Source organism: Hypomesus nipponensis, chromosome 11 (assembly GCF_054491055.1).
Source record: "Hypomesus nipponensis isolate SF chromosome 11, ASM5449105v1, whole genome shotgun sequence".
Lineage (NCBI taxonomy): Eukaryota > Metazoa > Chordata > Actinopteri > Osmeriformes > Osmeridae > Hypomesus > Hypomesus nipponensis.
The window spans coordinates 9655278-9676405 of record NC_140371.1 but is presented as its reverse complement, the minus strand read 5'-3'; the positions used below and the strand labels follow the sequence as shown (position 1 = coordinate 9676405).

Here is a 21128-nt window from a genome sequence, read left to right as displayed (position 1 = left end):
ATTCATCAACGTTTATCAATAGACGTCCCATGACCCCCCCCCCACACACACGCACACACACAGACAAACACCTCCACCCTCTTTACCTCAAAAGCATCTGACCCCTGCTGCCTTTCTCCTTCCCTGTGATGGCATATTCCCCACATCCTCACTTTCTATGTTCTTCTGTGTGGTGTGTGTGTGTGTGCGCGTTTGTTTGTGTGCATGTTTGTGATAGTGCATCCTAGCTGGGTTTGATTCTTCCACTCAACCACTCATCTTTTGGAGTGTGGAACAGCAGCCTAAGCACGTGTGTGTCTTTAGAATCCCACTGGAGGACTAATTAAAACTCTGAAACCATTCTGCTTTATTGTTCTGAAACAGAGGTGTTGTGTTATACTGTACGAAATCAAACCCTGGACCTGAGCATTTCAGGTATATTTTACTCACGTCACTGGATAATATTCAGTAATATATGGGCAGTCATTTCAGGAGTAGTTCTAATCCAGTGTATCAACAGAATGGGATACACTGGAATTTGTGTGAATTTGTAAAAAATCTCATTGGTCCCTGCAGACGAGCATTTGGGGACAATGGGTAAAACCCAGTAAATCTTATTATCACAGGGACTCGACTATGAGTCGTTCCCTTACTGGACGACATCATATTGACTCTCTGTCTATCTTTTTTTGTTTCTCTCTGTCCATCTTCCCAGAGTGTGTGGTGTCTGTGTCGCCCTCTGAGGGCCATGGCTCTGGTTCAGACCCTGCCCGTCACTGTGACTGACCACCCCAAACCCAGCCTCGACGTTCAGCAGTGCCGGCCTAACTCTCATTCTCCCTGCTCCGGCCCCTGCCCTGGCCTCTGTGGCTCTGGAACCACCATGGGCTCCGTCAGCAGTCTCATATCTGGCCGGACCTACCAGGAACTGCACTGTCGGGCCGCCAACGAGTTCAGCACCAAGCCCCGCCGGTCCACCCCGGCCACCAGCTGCTTCAGGGTCCAGGACAACACCCTCCGCAGTGGGAGTTCGTTGGAGCAGCTCTTGGTTATCAGCACCCAGAACCAGAACCAGAACCAGCCTCAAACCCAGACCCAGACCCTAACCCAGCCCCAGCCTCAGCCACCTCCGCTGCCCACCAAGAAGCAGCCCCGGGTGGGTAACTCTGCCGTGGGAGGTGGGGGTGGAGGGGGAGCTGGAGGTAATGGGAACTTTGGCTATGTGAGCAAGGACGTTGTGGTTGGGGACTGGAATGACAACCACGTTCCCACTGGTAGTCCCTGCAGCGACTCAGAGGAGCAAAGGGATAACAGAGGGCTGAACGGGAATATCGGAGGGCCCCCTCCCAAACTCATCCCTGTGTCAGGAAAATTGGAGAAGGTATGAAAGGGAGGTGGGGCTTTTATATATTAATGAGAAATGTTTTGCCTGTAAAAAAAATCCACTGATAACAAAATACATTCCAAACTGTGCAAGGGTGTTGTACTGAATGGGATTTATGGATAATGTCGTTATTAATTTTGTCTGACTCTTCCATCCCCTACTCATAAAAGTGCAGGGGCTTCTGCTATATGCTGACATGCTTTACGATAGGTCGACATGGCTGTCTAATTGGCTATTCATTTCATTGATCGAGAGGGAAACTTAATCACTGCCCAGACAAAGCCAGAGATAGATCATTTGGCAGTCATTCACTGTGCTCCATAGAATCAATGACAGCGCTCACTTACATTCAGCGACATACTCAATGAGCCCTGAAGGAAATCATTAAGAAAACTGCTTACAGGACCTGGTGAAAAGCTCTGTTTCTCTTTCTCCCCTCTCTCTTTTCTCTTTTACTCTCTCTCTCTCTTTCTCTCTCTATCCCTCACACCATCTTTATCTGAGATAGTAGGACAATCATTAAGAAACTGCTTACTGAAAACCATGAATATCAATTAAATTTAATTTGATTAATCAGAGCTTTTTGTGTGACCTTCCACCTTATCAGTGTCCCTGTCTTTAATGAGATCAAACCAGGCTCGTATAATTAGCAAAGCTCACATCAATCCCCTAAGGCCATCATCATAATTTTATAATAATTTTCTTCTAGAACATGGAGAAGATATTGATCCGTCCTACCGCGTTCAAACCTGTGATGCCCAAGAACCGCTATTCGGTGCAGTACCTCTCCCCGCGGCCAGGGGGCAGCCTTTCAGAGAGCCAGGGCAGCCTAAACCTGCTTTTGCCGCTCGGAGTGAGCAACGGGATCCCCAGCGCCAACGGGAACGGGAACGACTTGGACGGGAAACGTAACTCATACAGCGGAGGGCGCAATGCTCGGAGCAGCCAGTCCTGCTCCATGTCAGACTCCGGACGGAACTCCTTGTCCAGTCTGCCGACCCACAGTAGCACGGGCTACAGCCTTGCCCACAGCGAAGGCTCCAGCTCTGGGTCGGCTACTGGAGGTCTGGCGGGTCAACTGGAGCCCAGCGCAGGCCGGACCACCGCGGGGGGTGGAGGGGGCCACGGAAGCCATGGCCACACCAACTCAGACAGCGGGCGCTCTTCCTCCAGCAAGAGCACAGGCTCCGGGTCCCTCAGCGGGCGTGGGCAGCCCCTGTCGGACAGCGGGTCATGCGGGCGCTCGCCACCGCCCCTGGAGGGGTATGAGGTGATGGTAAAGGAACTGGAAGACAAGCTGAGAGAGAGAGACCTTGAGCTGCAGCAGCTACGAGAGAACCTTGACGAAAATGAGGCCGCTATCTGCCAGGTGAACTTACTCATTTACCCTAGAGAGACTAGAGGAGTCTAAGTTGCTGACCTCACCGGAGACAAAGTTCACTGTGTCCATGAACCAAAGGTGTGCTATATATGCTTTAACTGAAATCATGCTTGACCTTTGACCTCCTCAGGTGTATGAGGAGAAGCAGCGACGCTGTGAGAGGGAGATGGAGGAGTTGAGACAGAGCTGCTCCTCTAAGATGAAGCAGGCTTCGCAGAAAGCCCAGAGAGCTCAACAAGTGATTCAGCTGCAGGTGACACACACTCACAAGACACAGCTCAAAATTCACCACAGTTAGAGATGACACAATACTGATCAAATCAAATCAACATTTACTTGTATAGCCCTTTTTACATGCATGCATGTCACAGAGGGCTTCACATACGCCCATAAAACTGCCCCTCAACCAACCGAAACCCTCAAGGGTGTGCCACTGATAGAACTACAGTGTAACTAGCTATATCATATTCAGCCCATGGAGCAGTTCTTCAACTTATGATACAAATACAAATGTAAAGACACACAGTTGACAGAGCGATTTCTGATGTGTCGCCAACAGGTCTTCCAGCTGCAGCAGGAGAAGAAGAAGCTACAGGAGGACTTCTCGTCTCTGCTGCAGGATCGCGAGGCGCTGGAGAAAAGGTGTGCTTCCATCCAGAGGGAGCAGACCAAGCTGGGACCCAGACTGGAGGAGACCAAGTGGGAGGTAAAGCAGAGGAGGTGGGGTGCGAGGTGATGGGGTAACCAGAGGTAACCAAGTACGTAGTACACTGGACTACAACTCCCTGTGTTCTCCTACGGAACTGTTATCCTGCACTATCCTGAATGCCTTTTGCCGTGACTGAGCGACTGTCCCTGTTCCGTTCCCCCAGGTGTGTCAGAAGTCAGGTGAGATCTCCCTGCTCAAGCAGCAGCTAAAGGAGCTCCAGTCTGAGCTGAGCCAGAAGGCCGGGGACATTGTGGTTCTGAAAGCCCAGCTCCGTGAGGCCCGTTCGGAGATCCAGGCCAACCAGGCCCGGTCTCAGGAGGCCCAGACGGCTGTGCGGACTCGCTCCCTGGAGCTGGAGGTGTGCGAGAACGAGCTCCAGAGGCGCAAGAGTGAAGCCGAGCTTCTCAGGGAGAAAGTGGGCCGCTTGGAGGAGGAATTGTCGCGTCTCCACGAGGCTCTGTCCAATCACAATGGACTGTCCCTTCCTGGAAGCCAGGGTCAGGCCAAGAAGGTCCAGTGTATGAGCCTGCCCCTCCCCCCAGGCCGGGGCATGGCAGGGAGGGGTGGCCCCAGCCCCTCTGGGTACCGCGACGGGGAGGAGGGTCGGGCGGCGTGGGGCAGCGAGAGCGACGAGGCCAAGGCCCAGAGACTGAACGCTGAGGCTATTTTGGGACTCAGGCAACAGGTATGGTTCTGTTTCCATCTCAGCTCAACACAGTATTTTTTTGGTCATTGTCAGCAAGTCTCCTTCTTCTGACGCTTTTTACATCTCTCTCTCTTTCTCTGTCTGTCTCCCAGGTGGACCGGCTAAAGGCAGAGCTGATTTATGAGAGGAGGAGCGGCGAGGAGCAGCTGACAGGGTTTGAGGAGGAGAGGAGGGTGTGGCAAGAGGAGAAAGAGAAGGTAAGGAGGAGTGACCAGTCCCCAAGACAATGATGTAGACCACCATTGTCACACAACTAGTACAAAGACTCAAATTCATAGACCCTAAATAAGAAGCTTGTTGCAGCTGGACTGAAAATGAAAGCAATCTAAGTCTGAGGCCATGATTTTGTTCCCCTCAGGTGATCCGTTACCAGAAGCAGCTGCAGCAGAACTACATCCAGATGTACCGAAGGAACCGGGACCTGGAGCGTGTGATGAGAGAACTGAGTCTAGAACTGCAGAACCGAGACCTTGAGGACTACGAGGTTCACAGTGGCAGCAACGACATTGACTTTGAGGAGATCACAGCTACGGAGATCTAAACCCAACAGACCGGAAACAGCCAGACAATGCGTCCTTGTGACCACAGCAAGACAGCCCCACCCCTGCACAAACACCAAATCCACACACTTACCATAAATTCAAATACATTAATAGAGCACACACAGTATTGACTCCCTAAAACATCGTCAGTCTAAAATGCCTGACTCCCCAGTTCGTCCACATGGCTGTCGATACCTGCTTACAGCACCCAAACACAAACACCCCTTTCTCCTCTGTCGGATTTAGCCCCTTTGGACTGCACATAAAGCATGCATTTCTTAAACTGGCCCATATTAGGGTTTGAATATCGTTTGAAGACTCCAACAAAAATAAACTAGACAATATACTGGCACGCACAGACTTCAAGACCAAACCTGTTCATGGGTCTTTCTAGCACAGGAATGTCTACCTTGCCACCAGCACACGATGATGTCATTATGCTAATGATGACATCATTGCTCCTCTGCAATGGGAGAGTTCTTGGGCCTGCCTACCTCTGCACTCATACAATGACAGAGAACGACACCAAACACTGTGGGTTCACGCACTACTGTGTTGTGAGAGGAACTCGCAGATGTAACCAAAACACTCCACACTGGTTCATCTGTCCCACATAAAACATCCCAGACCAGTCTAATCCCAGCTGTGGAAATACTGCTGAGTGTGTGGAATGGAATGTATAATAACTGTTACGACATAGCAAAAACAGGGCAGTGGTCTCCAGCAGCAAAATAAAGAGTTTGGTCTCTTAAAACAACCAAACCGGGGATTGTTTTTGCGCAAGAACTCTTATCACTGATGGGCATGACAGCTTTCTCCCTCTGATCTGTCTCTAGTTCACTAGAACAAACATCCTATCAGAAGAAAACAGGGTGACTCCAATGTAAGGCCTTACAAGGCAGATTTAGTTGCTTCCTATAATACACTGTGGAAAAATTGCAGTGAATTGATTGTTTTGTTTTTAGTCCCTTGTCCTTTCTTCCAAAGAGCCCCCACCCCCAAAAAAGATTTTCACTGTCTTCCAAATCTCTCCTTGGCTGTCATTCTGTCAGTCTGTACTGTATACAGGCGGGGAGTGTTGTAGTGATACTGTAGTGTGGTTGGCATGTGTGCATGTCTTCTTCCTGTTTCAGCTGCTCCAGGTGAGGATGGGCTGTGGGGGGGCGTGTGATAAAGGTTTTATAGCAGAACATTGGAAGTTGTCGTCGGTTGTACTTTCTGCTTTTGCATTTTAACACTGGTCTTGGTTTGGCTGAGAGGGACGGAAAAGGTTTTATTTTATTTTAGCGAGCAGAGTTTTTAAGAAGGATTAATAGAAATATATATGAAACTGTATGATGATGTATATTTTTTTATATAGCACCTGAAAATATTTTGTGGTAGCACCAGAACGAGTTTAAGTTTAATATACAAAGTATAAAGAGTTCTATCTATCGACACAGCACCGCATGGGTTACAAACAACCCATCAATCGCTAATTGAAGGAGACTCAATAGAGTGAACCTAAGAACATATGCATGATGACATTTTGTTTTTCCTTTAATTCCCAGTCTACAATTTTACTCCACTCTGTGTAGACTACCAACCCTTTGATTCAAGGCAATGTTTACGGTGGTGAGCACACTGTCCTCTCTGCTTTGTCATTGATCTTTCTTTTGGCTGTTAATAATACAGTACTTGCAGACTGGGACATCATCAACGTTTTTTGTTCTTTGATGGTTTAAAAAACAGCGGACCAGACTCAGCAATGGTTGAGGGTGTTAAGGAAGTCATTTGACTTACTTACTTATATATATATATATATATTAACACGAGATGTGTTTAATATCATCTAACAACTTATAGTTAAATACTGTCTTTCACAAATGAATAATAGTCTTCACTTCTACAGGGTTATCATAGTCAGTGTGGTCCAAGTCCTTATACATTTCATCTACACTTTATCTAAACTCAAACAAATCACAAGCTAATGAGCTCTCAATTTATTGAAGACCTGTCACTGTTTTAGCTGAGACTTTTTGCATTGTGCATGTATTTTTATCAAAAATGAATAGCCAGATAATTGATTTTGGATGGCGAGGTGGTGTAGATTCTAGACATTGGACCGACTGAACCCACAATCTCAGTCACAGACATCTGGCCCAGACTGTTAACAGGAGTCCAGCTTGTCCTCTCTGAATGTGGATATAACCTAGGTACTGTCTACCAGGAGGCAAACATGATGTCATCAAAAAGGGACCCTACTTTTTCAGAACACTGGATGTTCTGTGCTCTTTTTAACTTTCATAAATCATGATTCTTCTGTAAATACCTTAAACTGAAATATGTGCATGGCATGCTGTGACATATTCTTGTCTTTTGTTAAATCAAAATATCAATTTCAAATGTAGCCACTGTGACTAGACCAAAGCATTTGTTTTTATGTGTTGTTTTTTCTTTCCATTTTTGTGTATATATATTATTTTGTTTGTAGTGTTTTGTTTCTTCATTAATCCATATAGTGTATGTAGTTATTCATGTAGATGCCCTTGTTCTTGTACAAAATTACTGTGTTTTTAAATAAAGAACAAAAATTACATTATGATATTTCTGTGGTGTGAATGTTCGTTAACAATTGAAAAGCACAGTGGGGAGCAAGTTAAACATTTATTGCGTTCAACTTACAATATGTATGACTGGGATGTGAATGTATCTAAAGGCATTTGATCTTGAATGAATAGTATTAGTTATCATACTGTATTACACGCATGTATGTGTAACAGAGACCAGAGTTAACATTATGGTTTGTGACAAGCCAGACTCATGCAATAACCAAGCCCCTCTCTGTCTCACTGCCCATCCCTCCAGTCCCTGATATCCCACTCCACCCGGCTCCATCCAGTCCTGGCTCCTCTCACCCCACCCTGCCCCCTTCGCCAGCCCCTGGCTGCCCCTGAGAATCCCCACTGGCCACAGCAGTGTGTAGTCAAACCCCTAAAGTGGCAGACTACTCATGAAACAGGCCCCTGCTGCCAGAAATATAGAGCACCAAAAATACAGGGCCGTAATTTGTAATAATCCCCTTAGACGTCAACTAAACCAAAAAATGATCAGTTTTAACATAATACTGGGGTTTCATTTGGGTATAAATCTCATAACGTCGGCAAGAGCTTAATCCTTTGCTGGCAAGGCTGTACTGTAGCTGAACTGAGATGCTCTCTACCAGGGAGAAGTGGGTGGGTGGGGGATGCTTCACGAACCAGTTACTCCATGAGGTAAAAAATATTTTGTTATACATGAAGGAAACTGTCAAAGATTAAACACAAAGCTCTTCATAGTCCACTCGTAGTGTTAGCTCCAAATTTTTACAGAGTAACAAATGTTTTTATTTATTTATTACAATTGAAATATATTAAAATTAACTACAGTATTACAAAATGTGATATTCATGCAATTTTTCAAGAAAATGACAAGTGCCTCAATAAACTGAGTATATTTGGAGAGGAACTCTCAAGTAGTCTTGCTCCAGTCGGGGGGCTTTGCTTAGTCACCAGGTTGCCATCTCTTCTTTGGCCAGTAGTCGAGCTTCCGGGCAGGCAGGACATGCAGTCACTCAGCTGGGTTTCTACTGTTGCTGACTTCCTTGGGGACCTTGACCACAAACACCATGGGGTCTTTGGCCTTATTACTGAACGCCCGGCGAATCACATCGACTGCATGCTGATGAGTCACACCCTGGAGAGATTCTCCATCCACAGACACCAGCTCAAATCCAGCCTGCAAGCACAAATACACATTCGAGCACACACCCACAAGTTAAAGGTGAGAACCATTCACACATCGACAAGGACACAAACAAAAGGACCATCAAGGGCAAGCTTGCACACAGGAGGCAGCATTGGCTTGTATGAAACAGCAGGAACTCACATACACACACACACACACACACACACAAAACAGGTGTGCTCACAATCTGCATAAACATACACTACATATTGCTTTGCATGCTTAACTGCTCTCTGTTTTTCCCTGATCTCCATCTTCTTCACTTGTGATGAATTAATCTCTGTACTCCCTCTCCATCTTTCTTTTTTCCCTCTGATTTAACTTGTTCTTTCTTCTTCCTGATATCCATCCGTCATTCCTTCTTTCTGGTGCACGGGGGTTGTGTATTATTGTGCAGTGAATAACACACACACAGAAACACAGTTACAAACCACACACACAGGACATGTCCTTTTTCTGCAGGAAGGGAGCACAGTACAGCAAAGTTCAAGAGCCCTGAAGAGAGGAACTTCCTGTGATGTCATCAGCATTGTTTAGGATGCACCTGCTTGTCTCACCCCACCTCCCACACCGATACAGTAGGCTAATGTTTGGTGGAATGATATCAACTCTTATCTGTCTTCATTAAGTCTAACATAGTCTAATATTATTACGCCTTGCTTCCATATTGTCTGATATCATGTAAAGTTGTTTAAAAATGAGATGTTTATTAAAATGATGTTAAAAATGAAGGCTATTGTTAAACTAGGGAACTGTCATATAAAATATGTTTGTGGTCCAACAGGCTTCCAACAGTCTGTTTGCTCAAGTCTGCTGACCCATAACACTACCGTATTTACTGGTTCATTTGAGACCAATAAATAAATAAAGATTTAGATCCATTTAACTAAAGAGGAGATTAGGAGGTGAATTTCAATTCCAGCAAGTAATGTTTTTATATTAAATAGGACCAAATCTAATCTGACTCGTCTTTGTGACATTTGATGGAGACTACATTTGGGCTTTAACGTCTTCGTGGCCAGTTGGCATCGTTCACTGATTCAATCCCTGCAGAACTGTACCACTGCGCGAGAGAGGATCCGTCTGATCCATTCTAATGTGCATTAGAGATTGGTTGTTCTAAACACGTTTATGGGGATTTATCAAGGGGGAGAAAAGAAGCTGTTGGCCTGGATGCAAAGCAGGGGCCATGCTGTCCTGTCCATACCATGTGTCTGGGTTACACCCACAAGGACGTCCTCAGAAGACGCTCTAATCCCCGCTGAGTAGTGTGTACACTGCTTATTAATTATAAGTCTAACTTGGCTAAGAGCATGAATGAGGGATGACACATGCCGATTTGAATAAACACACTCTTGGGCTGCAGTGAAGTGTATGGGCGCTGTGGATTGTTGTGGATTAGAGCTGTGTCACGTCAAACTCCAGCTAGACCTCTGGGGTGCCCTTATTATTGGCTATAAGCCAAAGGAGAAGAGGATGAGTGGATGAGAGGAGGTGGTGGACAGAAGTGATTACAGAGCCGAAATGGACAATACATCCTGTATTTCACACTTGATAAGAGGAGGTAAGGGGAGTGACAAGCACGTTGTGTCTACCTGCCCTCCATAGACTGATAAGGGGGGGTTGGACCCAGGGTCAAGCACCTTGTCCACACACACACACACACACACATACAACACAACACACACACACTTCATGTCCTGAGCCTTGGTCCCTGGTGCAGCGATTATCAGACAGGAACGAGGGGCACAGGAAACGTGTTTACAGATGGGTGCAGCACTTCCACTGTGCTCTCAGTGTGTGTGGGACGGCCCAGAGACCCTGCAAGGTGTGAGGCTGAGTCAACACACACATGTCAGGGGCCAGACACGCGGTAGAACACTAAACGAACCAAACTTCTGTTTTCCGTGGACTCCCTTTCTTCTCCTCTTTCCATCCCTCCCTCCTCAGTCTGTCTCTCTCTGTCTTGTTTCTCCCACCTTCTGTGTGTGTGCGCGTGTGACAAAGAAAGTACATGTGTTAGAGAGAGAGGGACTTAGAAGGGAAGATCTTGGACACTGAAAGGCTTAGCCGACACCAGATACCCGGGATGTTTGATGCTCTACTCTACTGGACCTGGGAAGTGCTGCCACTTGATAGCTAGCTGTCTTCACACACACACACACACACACACACACACCTGGGATCAACAGGCTGTGACCTGGTGTTGTAGGTCACATTAGTGTGGTGGTACTGTTTCAGAAACATCACCCTCGTCTAACCTTGAACTGCGACCTCAGGATGATGACCTTGTCCTCCGTCACAGTGTCTTTAAGAAGCATTACTTTACCATGCAACTAATAAAACATGTTGAGTTTGTCAGTCTTCCTCCAGTCTTTGACTTTTTGACCTTGGGTTTGGATAAATTGGTTTTAGGTGTGTGTGTTGGTGTCCCGCCAATGGAGGTTCAAATGATTATGATGAGTCACTGTGAGGTCAGTCTATGATAAAACAATGTATTAGCAGACCATTAGCAGGCCGCACTCATGTACCTCATCAATGATGAAGGAGACAGGCCATGCGAGATGGCACTACTCATCTCTCCTCTCCTTCCCTCCTCCCTCCCTCTCCACTCTTCGATGCTCCTTCACTCTCCCAAAGAGCCTCATAACCACAGCACAAAACACTGAGAGCCAGACAACATTCTCACATACATACATGCATACATAGACACACGCACACACAGACACATATACATGCATATACATACATGCATACATGCATACAAACAAACATACATATAGTCTTGTACATACACGCATGGCATGCAAACATTGTTTCTGGTCTGCCTTCTCACCTTGAGTCCCCCACAGGTAGAAGCAGCTCCTCCAGGGAAGATCTTCTCTATCTTCACCATGGGCTGGACCTTGGACTCCATCCCTCCAGAGATGCTGATACCTGCAGACACACAGAGATCTCTCTGCAGGTCAGCACACACAAGAATCTGTGTAGATCAAATAATTGTTCCCGCACGAGACTTTGTACAGGTCTGTTAGTTGAGTACAGTGCTAATTCTAAAGCCAACACAAATCCTCTGGGCCTTGCCAGAGTAACGGTTGTTGCTCGAAAGATGAGTTTTGGTATGGGTAATTGTCTGCATCTCCCTCTGCTGGTGAGATGTGGAACATACAGGAGCTACAGGTGTTCTGCTTACCCAGGGACTGTTTGGTCTTGGAGATGGTCACCGTGGTTATTTCATACTCCTGGGGAACAGGAGTTGCTGTCGACGTTCCATGGTGACCATTCTGCTTGTAACCATTCACCTGCTGCCCCCTCCCTCCTCCATTGGAGGGGCCTGTGTCCTGGGGGGGCTCAAACACCGGATGGAGGGGGGGTCGCCCGCGTCTTGCCGTGGGAACGTACATGCTGACCTCTGTGTATCCGTCCTCTTTCCTGCTCCTTCCAGAAATACTCTCAGGGCTAACGTCGCTCCGAGACCTCCGATGGCCATTCCTCACGGGAGACCTCCCCCGCTCAGGAGTGGTATCTCCCCGGTCCACAGACAACATGGAAGTTTCATCGTGCCGGCACGTACGATTGTCTCTGGCGCGGGGGGGTTGGCGACTCTGCCGTCCTCGTAGGGTGCTGTAGGGGGACTCAGAAAGGAGCCAGTTTTGGGAGGGCGACGGGCTTGGCGAACGGGAGGTGGGGCGCAGGACAGAGGGGGTGTAGCTGTCCACGGGGATGTCCAGGAGGGGGGTGAAGGCACGGGAGGGGGGCAGATGTCCCACCTGGAGGCCAGACACACGCAGTCTCTCCAGGTCTTCAATGAGCTGATGGTCTTTCTCCTGATTCTGGACAGGCTGGAGCAGGAAACCACCTCTGTAATCTTGAACACACACACACACAGTTCCACTGTAACCCCGCAGATCCACAGTAGAATGAGTTGCATACCCAGTCACAGTTCCATCCCAAGCCTCCCTGTTGGAACATTGAACTGGAGTTCTCTGCGTCATATGCGATCGAGACACAAAACCGATATTGTGCTATTCACAAGATGGGCAATTTTCATGCATCTCTCCCTCTCAGAGGTCGGTCCCCTCGATCTGTCTATCCACCGTCTGGCCTTTGCCATGTCTGCTTCCTTCCCCATGATGATGTCAACTGACGCCTGACCCCTGACCCAAAGGGTGAGATGGCCGGGGTGGTCATGCTAGACGCTATTGAATGCCTGCTCTCTATGTCTGTAACTCTTGAATGGGGCTGGTTTGTGAAGAGCTTAAAGCGGCCCTCATATTGTTTAAGCTCCACACAAGCAACCCGTGCACGTCTAAAACTCACCACTGCCCCTCTCTGTTCTTTGTGTCAGAGACGTAACACAAGCCTTGCTTCAGCACAGGCCCCTGTAATCTGAGAAGAACTGTGTGTGTGTGTGTGCGCGCGTGTGTGTGTCTAGAGATAAGAAGGGAGTACAAAATGCCAGGGACAGGATATGGGCAGTGTGTGCCGATGTTCAGTCAGGATATGAGATGGGCCAGGACGTACAGAGGGATAGAGAAGAGGAGAATATAGAGAAGGATAAGCCCACTTCCAGTTATTTAATATCCTAAAGGGATCAGCGGAAGACCAGCCAGAGAGAGAGAGAAAGAGAAAGAGAAAAGAGAAAGAGAGAGCGAAAGAGAGAGAGAGACAGAGAAAGAGAGAGACAGAGAATGAAAGAGAGACAGAGAAAGAGAGAGACAAAGAAAGAAAGAGAGAGAGAAAGAGAGAGAGACAGTTCAACAAACCTGGGATAGGGGTGATGAGGTGTCGTCTGGGGGTCCCAGTGCGGGGGGAACGCAGAGCAGGAGACCTCACTGAGAAGGGAGATGTATACAACACACTTTAGGCTACACACCATACAAAACATAAACGGTGCTTTATACAATATGTTCTTTATGTTCAAATTACCAGAGCGACTTTTCAAAATTTCATAGGCTTCAAGTTCAAAAGGCATGACCATGCTGTCAAAACGAACCAGCTCTGTAGCAGGGATCAGCATTCTGCAAGGCACAGAGAATGCACATTGTTCTGTGTTTCACACAAGTACACACACACACACATGCCTACGCTGCACAGTCGAACTCACACACACACATCTCACCTAATCTCTCTCAGGAGCAACAGCTTCTCTGGCCTGTCCAGGATAGCTAGAAGGGGACGTACTAGGTCTTCCACCACACGTTCAGACAAAAACTGAGTAAGGAAAAGACAGAAAAAAGGGACAAATGCTATAGTCAGTACCTTGTCTCATGATGTAGAACAAAGGAAGGATTTGGAATTTTAAATAGCTCTTCAATGATCCTGTTTTAAGCAGGATCTTATATCTTAAGCAGAGTCCTCACGTTGGCTAAGGGGTTGATCCTTTTATAGTGGAGGAGTGAAGTAGCGAGTGAATGTGGCAGAGAGAGAGAGAGAGAGAGGCAGGTATCCAGTGATCCTTAACATATGACCCTAGTCATAATTGACAGTCACCATCCATCGCTCTGAGAGACTCCGTTAAGGCTCCATTAGACGAGAAACACCATACACACCACTCTTCAGTCTCACCTGCAGTCTACAGGAAGCTTAGCTCTCATCAGTGTTACTGGTATTCCCAACTTCCTGGGCGCATTCAAATGGCAGCAAATTAAACGATGGCATCTACGGCAGTCATTTGGGCTCAAGGTCTCACCCGCCTGCAGTGTCTCATCACAGCAGAGACCTCATCTTGGCTCAGCAGTTTCTTGGCTATGTCCTCCACGTGGTCCAGGGCCTCGAGTAGTGGCTGGGGAACGCTGTCCCTCACCCCGGCCCGGGTCTCCCGAGGTGAGGTCAACAGCTGGAAGGGACGCCCCCGGTCCTTATCTGTGAGGGCAGGAGAAGTGTGGAGGATGACATTTTGGGCCTGTGTGTGAGTGCTCTCGAACAGTGTGAGGCTGAAAGTGGGACATCACACAGATTGTTATTGTGTCTTTGCTTTGGATCATGAGCGAGTGTTTTGCTCCACTGTATGTTCAACGTATGTTATTCTTCATCTTCCTTATCTAACCTCTATCGGCATGGTGGGAGGGGGATTTGGAGCGTCCCCTGTGGGTCTCATCCGTCCCTGTATCTCTCTTTTCTCTGGAAGCTTCTCTCCTGCGCTCCCTCTTGAACAGGAGGTTGACAAAGGTCTTGGAGCGCCGCAGGGTCTTACTGCCCTCCATGCTTTTCTCTTTCTGCTGTCTCTTCTTCTTCAGCTTGTCCTCTGGAGGATGGGACAGAAAGGAAAAGAGGTTCATCTTAATACAAAGCACCCCGCCCCTACCCACTCCTCTAAATGAGAAGCTCCAGGCCCCAAGGCTTAGGATAAGCAATAGACAGTATACAACTGATAGAAGAGCTAGAAGAGATATAAGAGCTACGGGATGTCACACACACGCAAACAATACACAAATGTTCATAGTACACCTGACTACTCTAGACAAGTTACCCACACACACACACACACTGTAGGAATGTCATGGTCAAGTTACTGTCACTGCTTAACTATGCAGTGTCAGTCGCTCATGCAAAAATAGCAGACATACATACGTTCTTATTTATGGGCTGTACAAGGCATAATAGATTACTCTTTGCACAAAACCCTGCTCACCATGACGCATAAACCTGTGACAAAAATGACACATACACACCCCTCTATGAGTGGAGATCTATCTGGCAGTCAGCCTCTCAGCTCTCTGGGGAAAGACCATCCAGTAATATTGAATATTTAAACCATGGCTGACCAATACTTTTCCTGGAGAACTATTGTATGTCAATTTTCCCTCAACCAGATAAGTATTAGAATTAGGTGTGCTGGATTAGGTTAGGATAAAATACAGGACTAAGGGTGGATCTCCAGGAGGTTGGACAGCCCTCATTAGACACAATCCAGAATCACAATTCAGTACAATGATGTTTAGCATCTAATCTTTAAAGAACAATATAAAACTAGAGACTAGGTTACCTTGAAAAGCTGTATTTAACTGGAAATGTGATAGAATAATTAAGGTTGGAGATAAGCAAGGATAAACTGATCAGATATATGTATATGACCTGGAGTTATAGTCCCAATTTGGTGGGAGTCAGGGACTATAGTTGTTGTTTTTTGTTTACTTTCTTGAGAGGCAAGGGGTCATAAGAGGGTCAGCAGTCTGTACTTGTGGAGGGGATCTCCTAAAACCCTGAAGGGTATCTGGTTACCCCGGGCTACAGGTGCTGCAGGTGCAGTGCCAGTACAGACACTGAACCTTGGGTAACCTCTGCTGTGGCAAAGACGACAGCCGATGCAAGGAGCTGCTGGACAGTCTCACTACACTGTTTCTGGCTGGGTTTAAACTTAGAGTACATGGGTACCTTCTCTTAATGTGACATGTGTCATTGCACTGCTCATCAGTTTAGCTTCCTTCCTCATTTGCCCTTCCCAGGGTTCAGTCTCAGGTCCTTTGACTCACTTCATGACCACCTTTTCAGCAATTTGATGGCATGGGTGGGCTGTATTTATTGTAACAGGAAGTTGAACCACTTCAACTCTACATTAGCACTGCTTTTCTGTGTAATTGTTTACAGGAGAAGGCTTCAGGGGCCCATGTTGCTCACCTGTCACAGTGATGTGGCTCTGGGAACGCCGAATAGGCTTGCGTGGTCTGCTCAGGGCCATAAGGACTGCCGTTTTAGTGGAGTCCTTCGCTACTTCATGTTCCCCAGCAGACAGTGTCCTTGTTTCCACGGGCCCCTCCCCTTTCCCCCGAATCATGGTGTCCTTCAGTAACATGGTAGCGCCGAGCGTCCGACTGGTTTCAGTGGGGACCAGCCTATCTACATGGGAAGTGCGAGGCGAGGGCTGGTCAGGGTGTTCAGAGGCGTCTGTCTGAGTCTCGTTGGTGCGCTCAGTGGTACTGGGCCGTCGGGAGCGGTCCTCCGTAGAGACACAGACGTCCACCATCTCTGAGCCGAAAAGCGGGGGAAAGAGGACCTGGGAGAGACCACTGAGGGAGCTGACGGGAGTGCCGGAGGACAGGGAAGAGGCGGAGGAGTAGGAGTCTGACCCCTGAGAGGAGGAGGGAGGGCCTCCATTGGCCACTGTGGAAGGTGGCAAGATTTCGTGGGAAACAAAGCAAAAAATGAACTTGAATAATAGTATACAGTAGAGTTCATTCAACAGTGCAGTATGAAATTCTTAAACTGAGCACATCATCATGCTCTGACTGAGTATGTACTCAAATGACCAAAGCTGGAGTTAGCCACAGCAATCCTCTAGATGCATAAATCTCCATGTATTTCACACTGTCAAAGGATGTCTTGGTACAGACTGACATCTGGCTGAACTCATGACGTCGGCTAATCCCATTGGCTTTGGGTACAGAGGATACATGAGAGAGGAGACATGAAAGGAATAATAGTAAAAAAATAAATGTCTCTAAATTCACATATCCTGAGCAGAGACACAGCCAACCTCCAAGAACACTGACGACCCATCTGCCTCTGGGCACAAACAGCATAATCCCTGCCTATTTTCAGACAGAGAACGGAAGAACTAGAGAATAGTAGTTTCGCAAGAAGAAATATATTGGAGAGATTTTGTTTAAGTAGGCAACATGTGGCAAAAGTAATACTGTAATACCAAATGTAACTTGTTATAGACCGTGTGAAAACAGGTAACCTGGCCAAACAATTTTCTGTGAATTAAATTGTTATGTTTGAATTACTTATTTATTTAACTATTTTACTACATAGGATTGTTGTGGATGTAGACGTACATTTGTTGAGCCAGCTGTACTCTGCCACCATCTCCTTGTAGGCTGGATAACGTCCAGCTTCCTGTTTGGGTCAAAGGTCAACAACAGTACAATCATTTCACTACAACAGCTCTGTCTGAGAGGGAGTGAAACAGGGAAAGATGGAGTAGAGGTGATAGAAAGAGAGAAAGACAGAGAAAAAGAGTGAAAGAGCAACACAGCCACATGGCTTTCACTTGTCATTAGCTTAAGTAAAGTTCCTTGCAACCTGCTTTTGGCCAGAAGCATGTACAAGGCTCCATTGAGTCAAATGTTGGTAGCTCATGACTACCTTCAAGCTCCCACAATAAACTGATTTAACCCTCAGAACCTTCTTAATTGCGGGTCAAGAACCAGTCAGCCTCAGAGACCTTCCACAAAGGGCATAAGCATACCCAGTGTACAGGGCGTTTAACAACCCAACCCTGGAGTGTCAGAAGTTTTGTGCCACAATGGGGGCCAACGCAGGCCCAAGGAAACACATAAAACAAGGCTTTCTGCTGATTATAACCTGATCCCTTTCTGCCTTGTGAATAATGAACGTCGGCCCTGGCTGTTTTTCACACGAGGAACCCGAGAGGAGAAGCGTAAAGTGAGTACACAGGAATGCCAGAGCTTGGAGAGCACTCTCTCACTCACACACACAAATACACACACAAACCCGTACACATTGGTAAACACATCCCTTCCTTCTCTGGATTGGGGTTATTAACAAACACACACACACACACACACACAAGTAGGAATGTCATGGGCCCTGAGCCAGCAAACTGCTTGATATGCAATCTCCTTCTGACTCACTCCCGCATACAAGACGAAATGATGTTGTTAAACGGGTTCATTAATGTATCGGGGTACTTAAACCTTTAATTGTTACATTTGAACCCACCTAAAATTGGGCAACAAGCTTTTAAGCTTGCCTGTCATGTATATGATAGAAATGATCTTATTAGTAAAACGTTAACAAGTTTTTTACTCTCAGTAGAACTGAGCAACAACCTGGTAGAGAAAGGAAGATGGGGAACACAGTCCAGAATAGACCTTCTAGAACTTCTCATATGAGAGGAAATTTTAGTGAGCAGTTCACTCTCACCCTGATGGTCAACATGATATGGGTATGGCTCTTCAGAACTTCCACGGCATTGCTATGGGTGATGTCATCAAAGCTCACACCATTGGCTGCCAGGATCTGGTCTCCCATCTTTAGGCCATGCTGTTCTGCCAGCCCGCCGGGGTCCAATCTGACCAGACAACACACACAGGGAGGCGGAATGACTTACTGTGTTTACATGTACATTTAATCATTTAGCAGACGCTCTTATCCAGAGCGACTTACAGTAAGTACAGGGACATTCCCCCGAGGCAAGTAGGGTAAAGTGCCTTGCCCAAGGACACAACGTCATTTGGCACAGCCGGGAATAGAACCAACAACCTTCTGATCAATAGCCCGACTCCCTAACCCCTCAGCCATCTGACCCCCCATTGTTAACTCTGTATGTTCACTGATAAAAGCTCACAACGTGTGCTGGTGTGTGTGTGTCTTTGTATATGTGTTTGTGAATGTGCCAGTGTGTGTGTCCATACTTAGAGACGTATATTCCCAGGCCGAACTCCTTGCCCCCCCTTATGTTGAAGCCCAGACAGTAGTCGTCAGAGGTGGTGTACAGGTGGATGATCCTGCGCAGGGCACTGTCTGAGCTAGCCTCTGATGGGGTGCGGCCACTCTCTTCCACCACCATGCGTCTATGGATCAGATCCACCCTGCGCACAGACACCCACACAACCACATCCACATTTTTACCACAATATACAGTACACACATTTACATGAACATACATTTTTTGAAACAGGCATATACAACATACTTTTAACCCAAATCTATACTCTTTTCAATCAACATACACACAGAAACTCGCACTCTGGGTAACTGTAATACACAGCGGCGCACAGCAACCTCGTTCCCTACTGAGGTCTTGCCCTGCTATCAATTAATGAGACAGACATAAAGGCCATAGAAGTAATCCATCCACTAGAACAGCATGAAACCAATATATACCGAGGGTGAGATAGCCTCTGTAGCAACCATCAAAAGTCAGGGAATATGCCGATCAAGTGATTATGTCATACGTAAACAGAACGCTCGTGTCTAGAGAGATCAATACCCACTAAAGAATTCACAAAATCCTAATTCCTATCATGTGTCTATTTAAAAGGAACATAAAACCAGTGTGTAATCATATACAGAACAGGCTGGCGTGTTGCAGCAAATCCACACGGTGGTCTCAACATCTACCAATGTTCCCAAATGCTCTCACCAGGTGGTCTTCTCCTTGGAGTAGCGGATGCCAGGGACTTTCCCCACACGTCTCACCACCATCCTGAGGCGGTTGTTTCCAGTCAGGACCTTGACTGCACTGCTCATGGTGATGGTCTCCAGGCTGATGCCGTTCACCTCCACCAGCTTGTCCCCGACACACAGGCCTGCCTGCTCTGGAAGGGGGGGAAATTGGGGGTGGGGCTTGGGGGGTCAGCCTTAAACACACTAACAAACACATGTGCACACACAAACACCCACATCTCCTGTGTCCTGCATACCTGCGGAGCTGTAGTCCTCAACCTTACTGACGAAGATGCTGAGGCCATGCTCTGACCCACCGCGCACACTGAAGCCCAGACGCCCATCCGGACTCTTATCAACTGTCACTGTGTGGAGGTCGGCGCTCTCATCTCCACCTGCATGCACGCACACACACATACAGTATTAGCATGACATGTGCCTGAAGACTGCACACATTGGAACAAAACTTGTACCTGAGAAGGATCCTAAATACTAGATCTGATCCAGGCTCACCATCAACTGGAGAATTGATGAGGATAACTCTTCCCATGGGCGAGGAGGACCTGGCCCTGTGTTGGTGCTGCTTCTTCTGCATGTAGCGCGTGGCCGTGTGGGACCCCCCTGCCTGACCCCCATTGTGGGGGTGGGGGCGGCCCCCTCCATTCGTCATCTCCCTCCGGCCGGATGGGTCAGAGGAATGATCCATGCTAAGAGGCCAGATCCCCTCCTCACACTCATCCAGACCAGGAGCAGCCTGGGGGGTCCTGTCCAGATGGGGGGGCAAGAGGCTGGATGTAGGGTGAGGGTAATGGTTGGGGGTCCAGGTAGAGGAGCTAGGGCCGGTGAGAAGATGATGGAATGCTTTGGCCCAGTGGTGGTGTTGAAGAAGTTGGATATTTGTGAGGAGTTGGTGGATCAGTCATTCAGGCCACAAGCTTCAAATCCATACTATATTATTGCTTGTGGAGCTCTTCTGTTTATCCCTGACAGTTTTAATTGGGATCAGCAGGCACACTAAAGGTTCGAATTAAAAGTTAAGTTATCTAATGCCATTATGCAACAGAGGTAATTGGCACAATTTAATGGTCTAGATTTGATTCAATATATTTAAGATAACCAAATTCGTGACCATTCAATACACACACATATATATATATATATATATATATATATATATATATATATATATATATATATATATATATATATATATATATATATTCAATATAGATCATAGTTTGCATGTCAGTAGTTCGCGCTGTCTCGTCCATCCTCACCCTCTTCGTTTGCGCTCAAGCCGTAAGAGACAGAGGCCCCGGGCTTCCCTCGGCGTCACCGCACGCTCTGATCACTCATCCTCAAACAGTCAAGACAACGATCTATAAAACAATCACCACGCATTAATATATCAGTAAAACTAAACTAAATGTATTTGACCTCTCCTGGTTAATTGAGTTCTGACGCCTCATGTTTTTGCAACATTTCACACTGTCGATTATTGTAGACTATCGCAAAATACCATAGCC

General features: G+C 47.0%; 2 protein-coding genes across 3 annotated transcripts in view; one reads left to right on the top strand and one right to left on the bottom strand.

The window, feature by feature from the left end:
- The window catches only part of lzts2a (leucine zipper, putative tumor suppressor 2a), a 33926-nt gene extending 26641 nt beyond the window's left edge, over positions 1-7285 (top strand). For both annotated transcript variants that reach the window (XM_084667086.1, XM_084667087.1), the window contains 7 exons: positions 695-1360; positions 2073-2732; positions 2875-2997; positions 3304-3450; positions 3617-4138; positions 4252-4356; positions 4518-7285. In XM_084667086.1, the coding sequence (XP_084523212.1) occupies positions 728-1360; positions 2073-2732; positions 2875-2997; positions 3304-3450; positions 3617-4138; positions 4252-4356; positions 4518-4700 (2373 nt within the window). In that variant the 5' untranslated portion in view covers positions 695-727 and the 3' untranslated portion in view covers positions 4701-7285. The remainder of the gene's footprint in view (positions 1-694; positions 1361-2072; positions 2733-2874; positions 2998-3303; positions 3451-3616; positions 4139-4251; positions 4357-4517) is intronic.
- A 738-nt stretch (positions 7286-8023) lies between these two features.
- pdzd7a (PDZ domain containing 7a) lies at positions 8024-20616 on the bottom strand. The gene is made up of 15 exons (XM_084709732.1): positions 20116-20616; positions 19860-19997; positions 19580-19754; positions 18849-19025; positions 18358-18505; positions 17247-17307; positions 16087-16569; positions 14516-14713; positions 14159-14331; positions 13589-13680; positions 13396-13487; positions 13233-13301; positions 11660-12334; positions 11303-11403; positions 8024-8457 (listed from the first exon to the last, which is right to left on the bottom strand). The coding sequence occupies exons 1-15, from the start codon at positions 20306-20308 to the stop codon at positions 8290-8292; spliced, it is 2943 nt and encodes a 980-aa protein (XP_084565858.1). The 5' UTR covers positions 20309-20616; the 3' UTR covers positions 8024-8289.
- Positions 20617-21128: the final 512 nt, after the last annotated feature.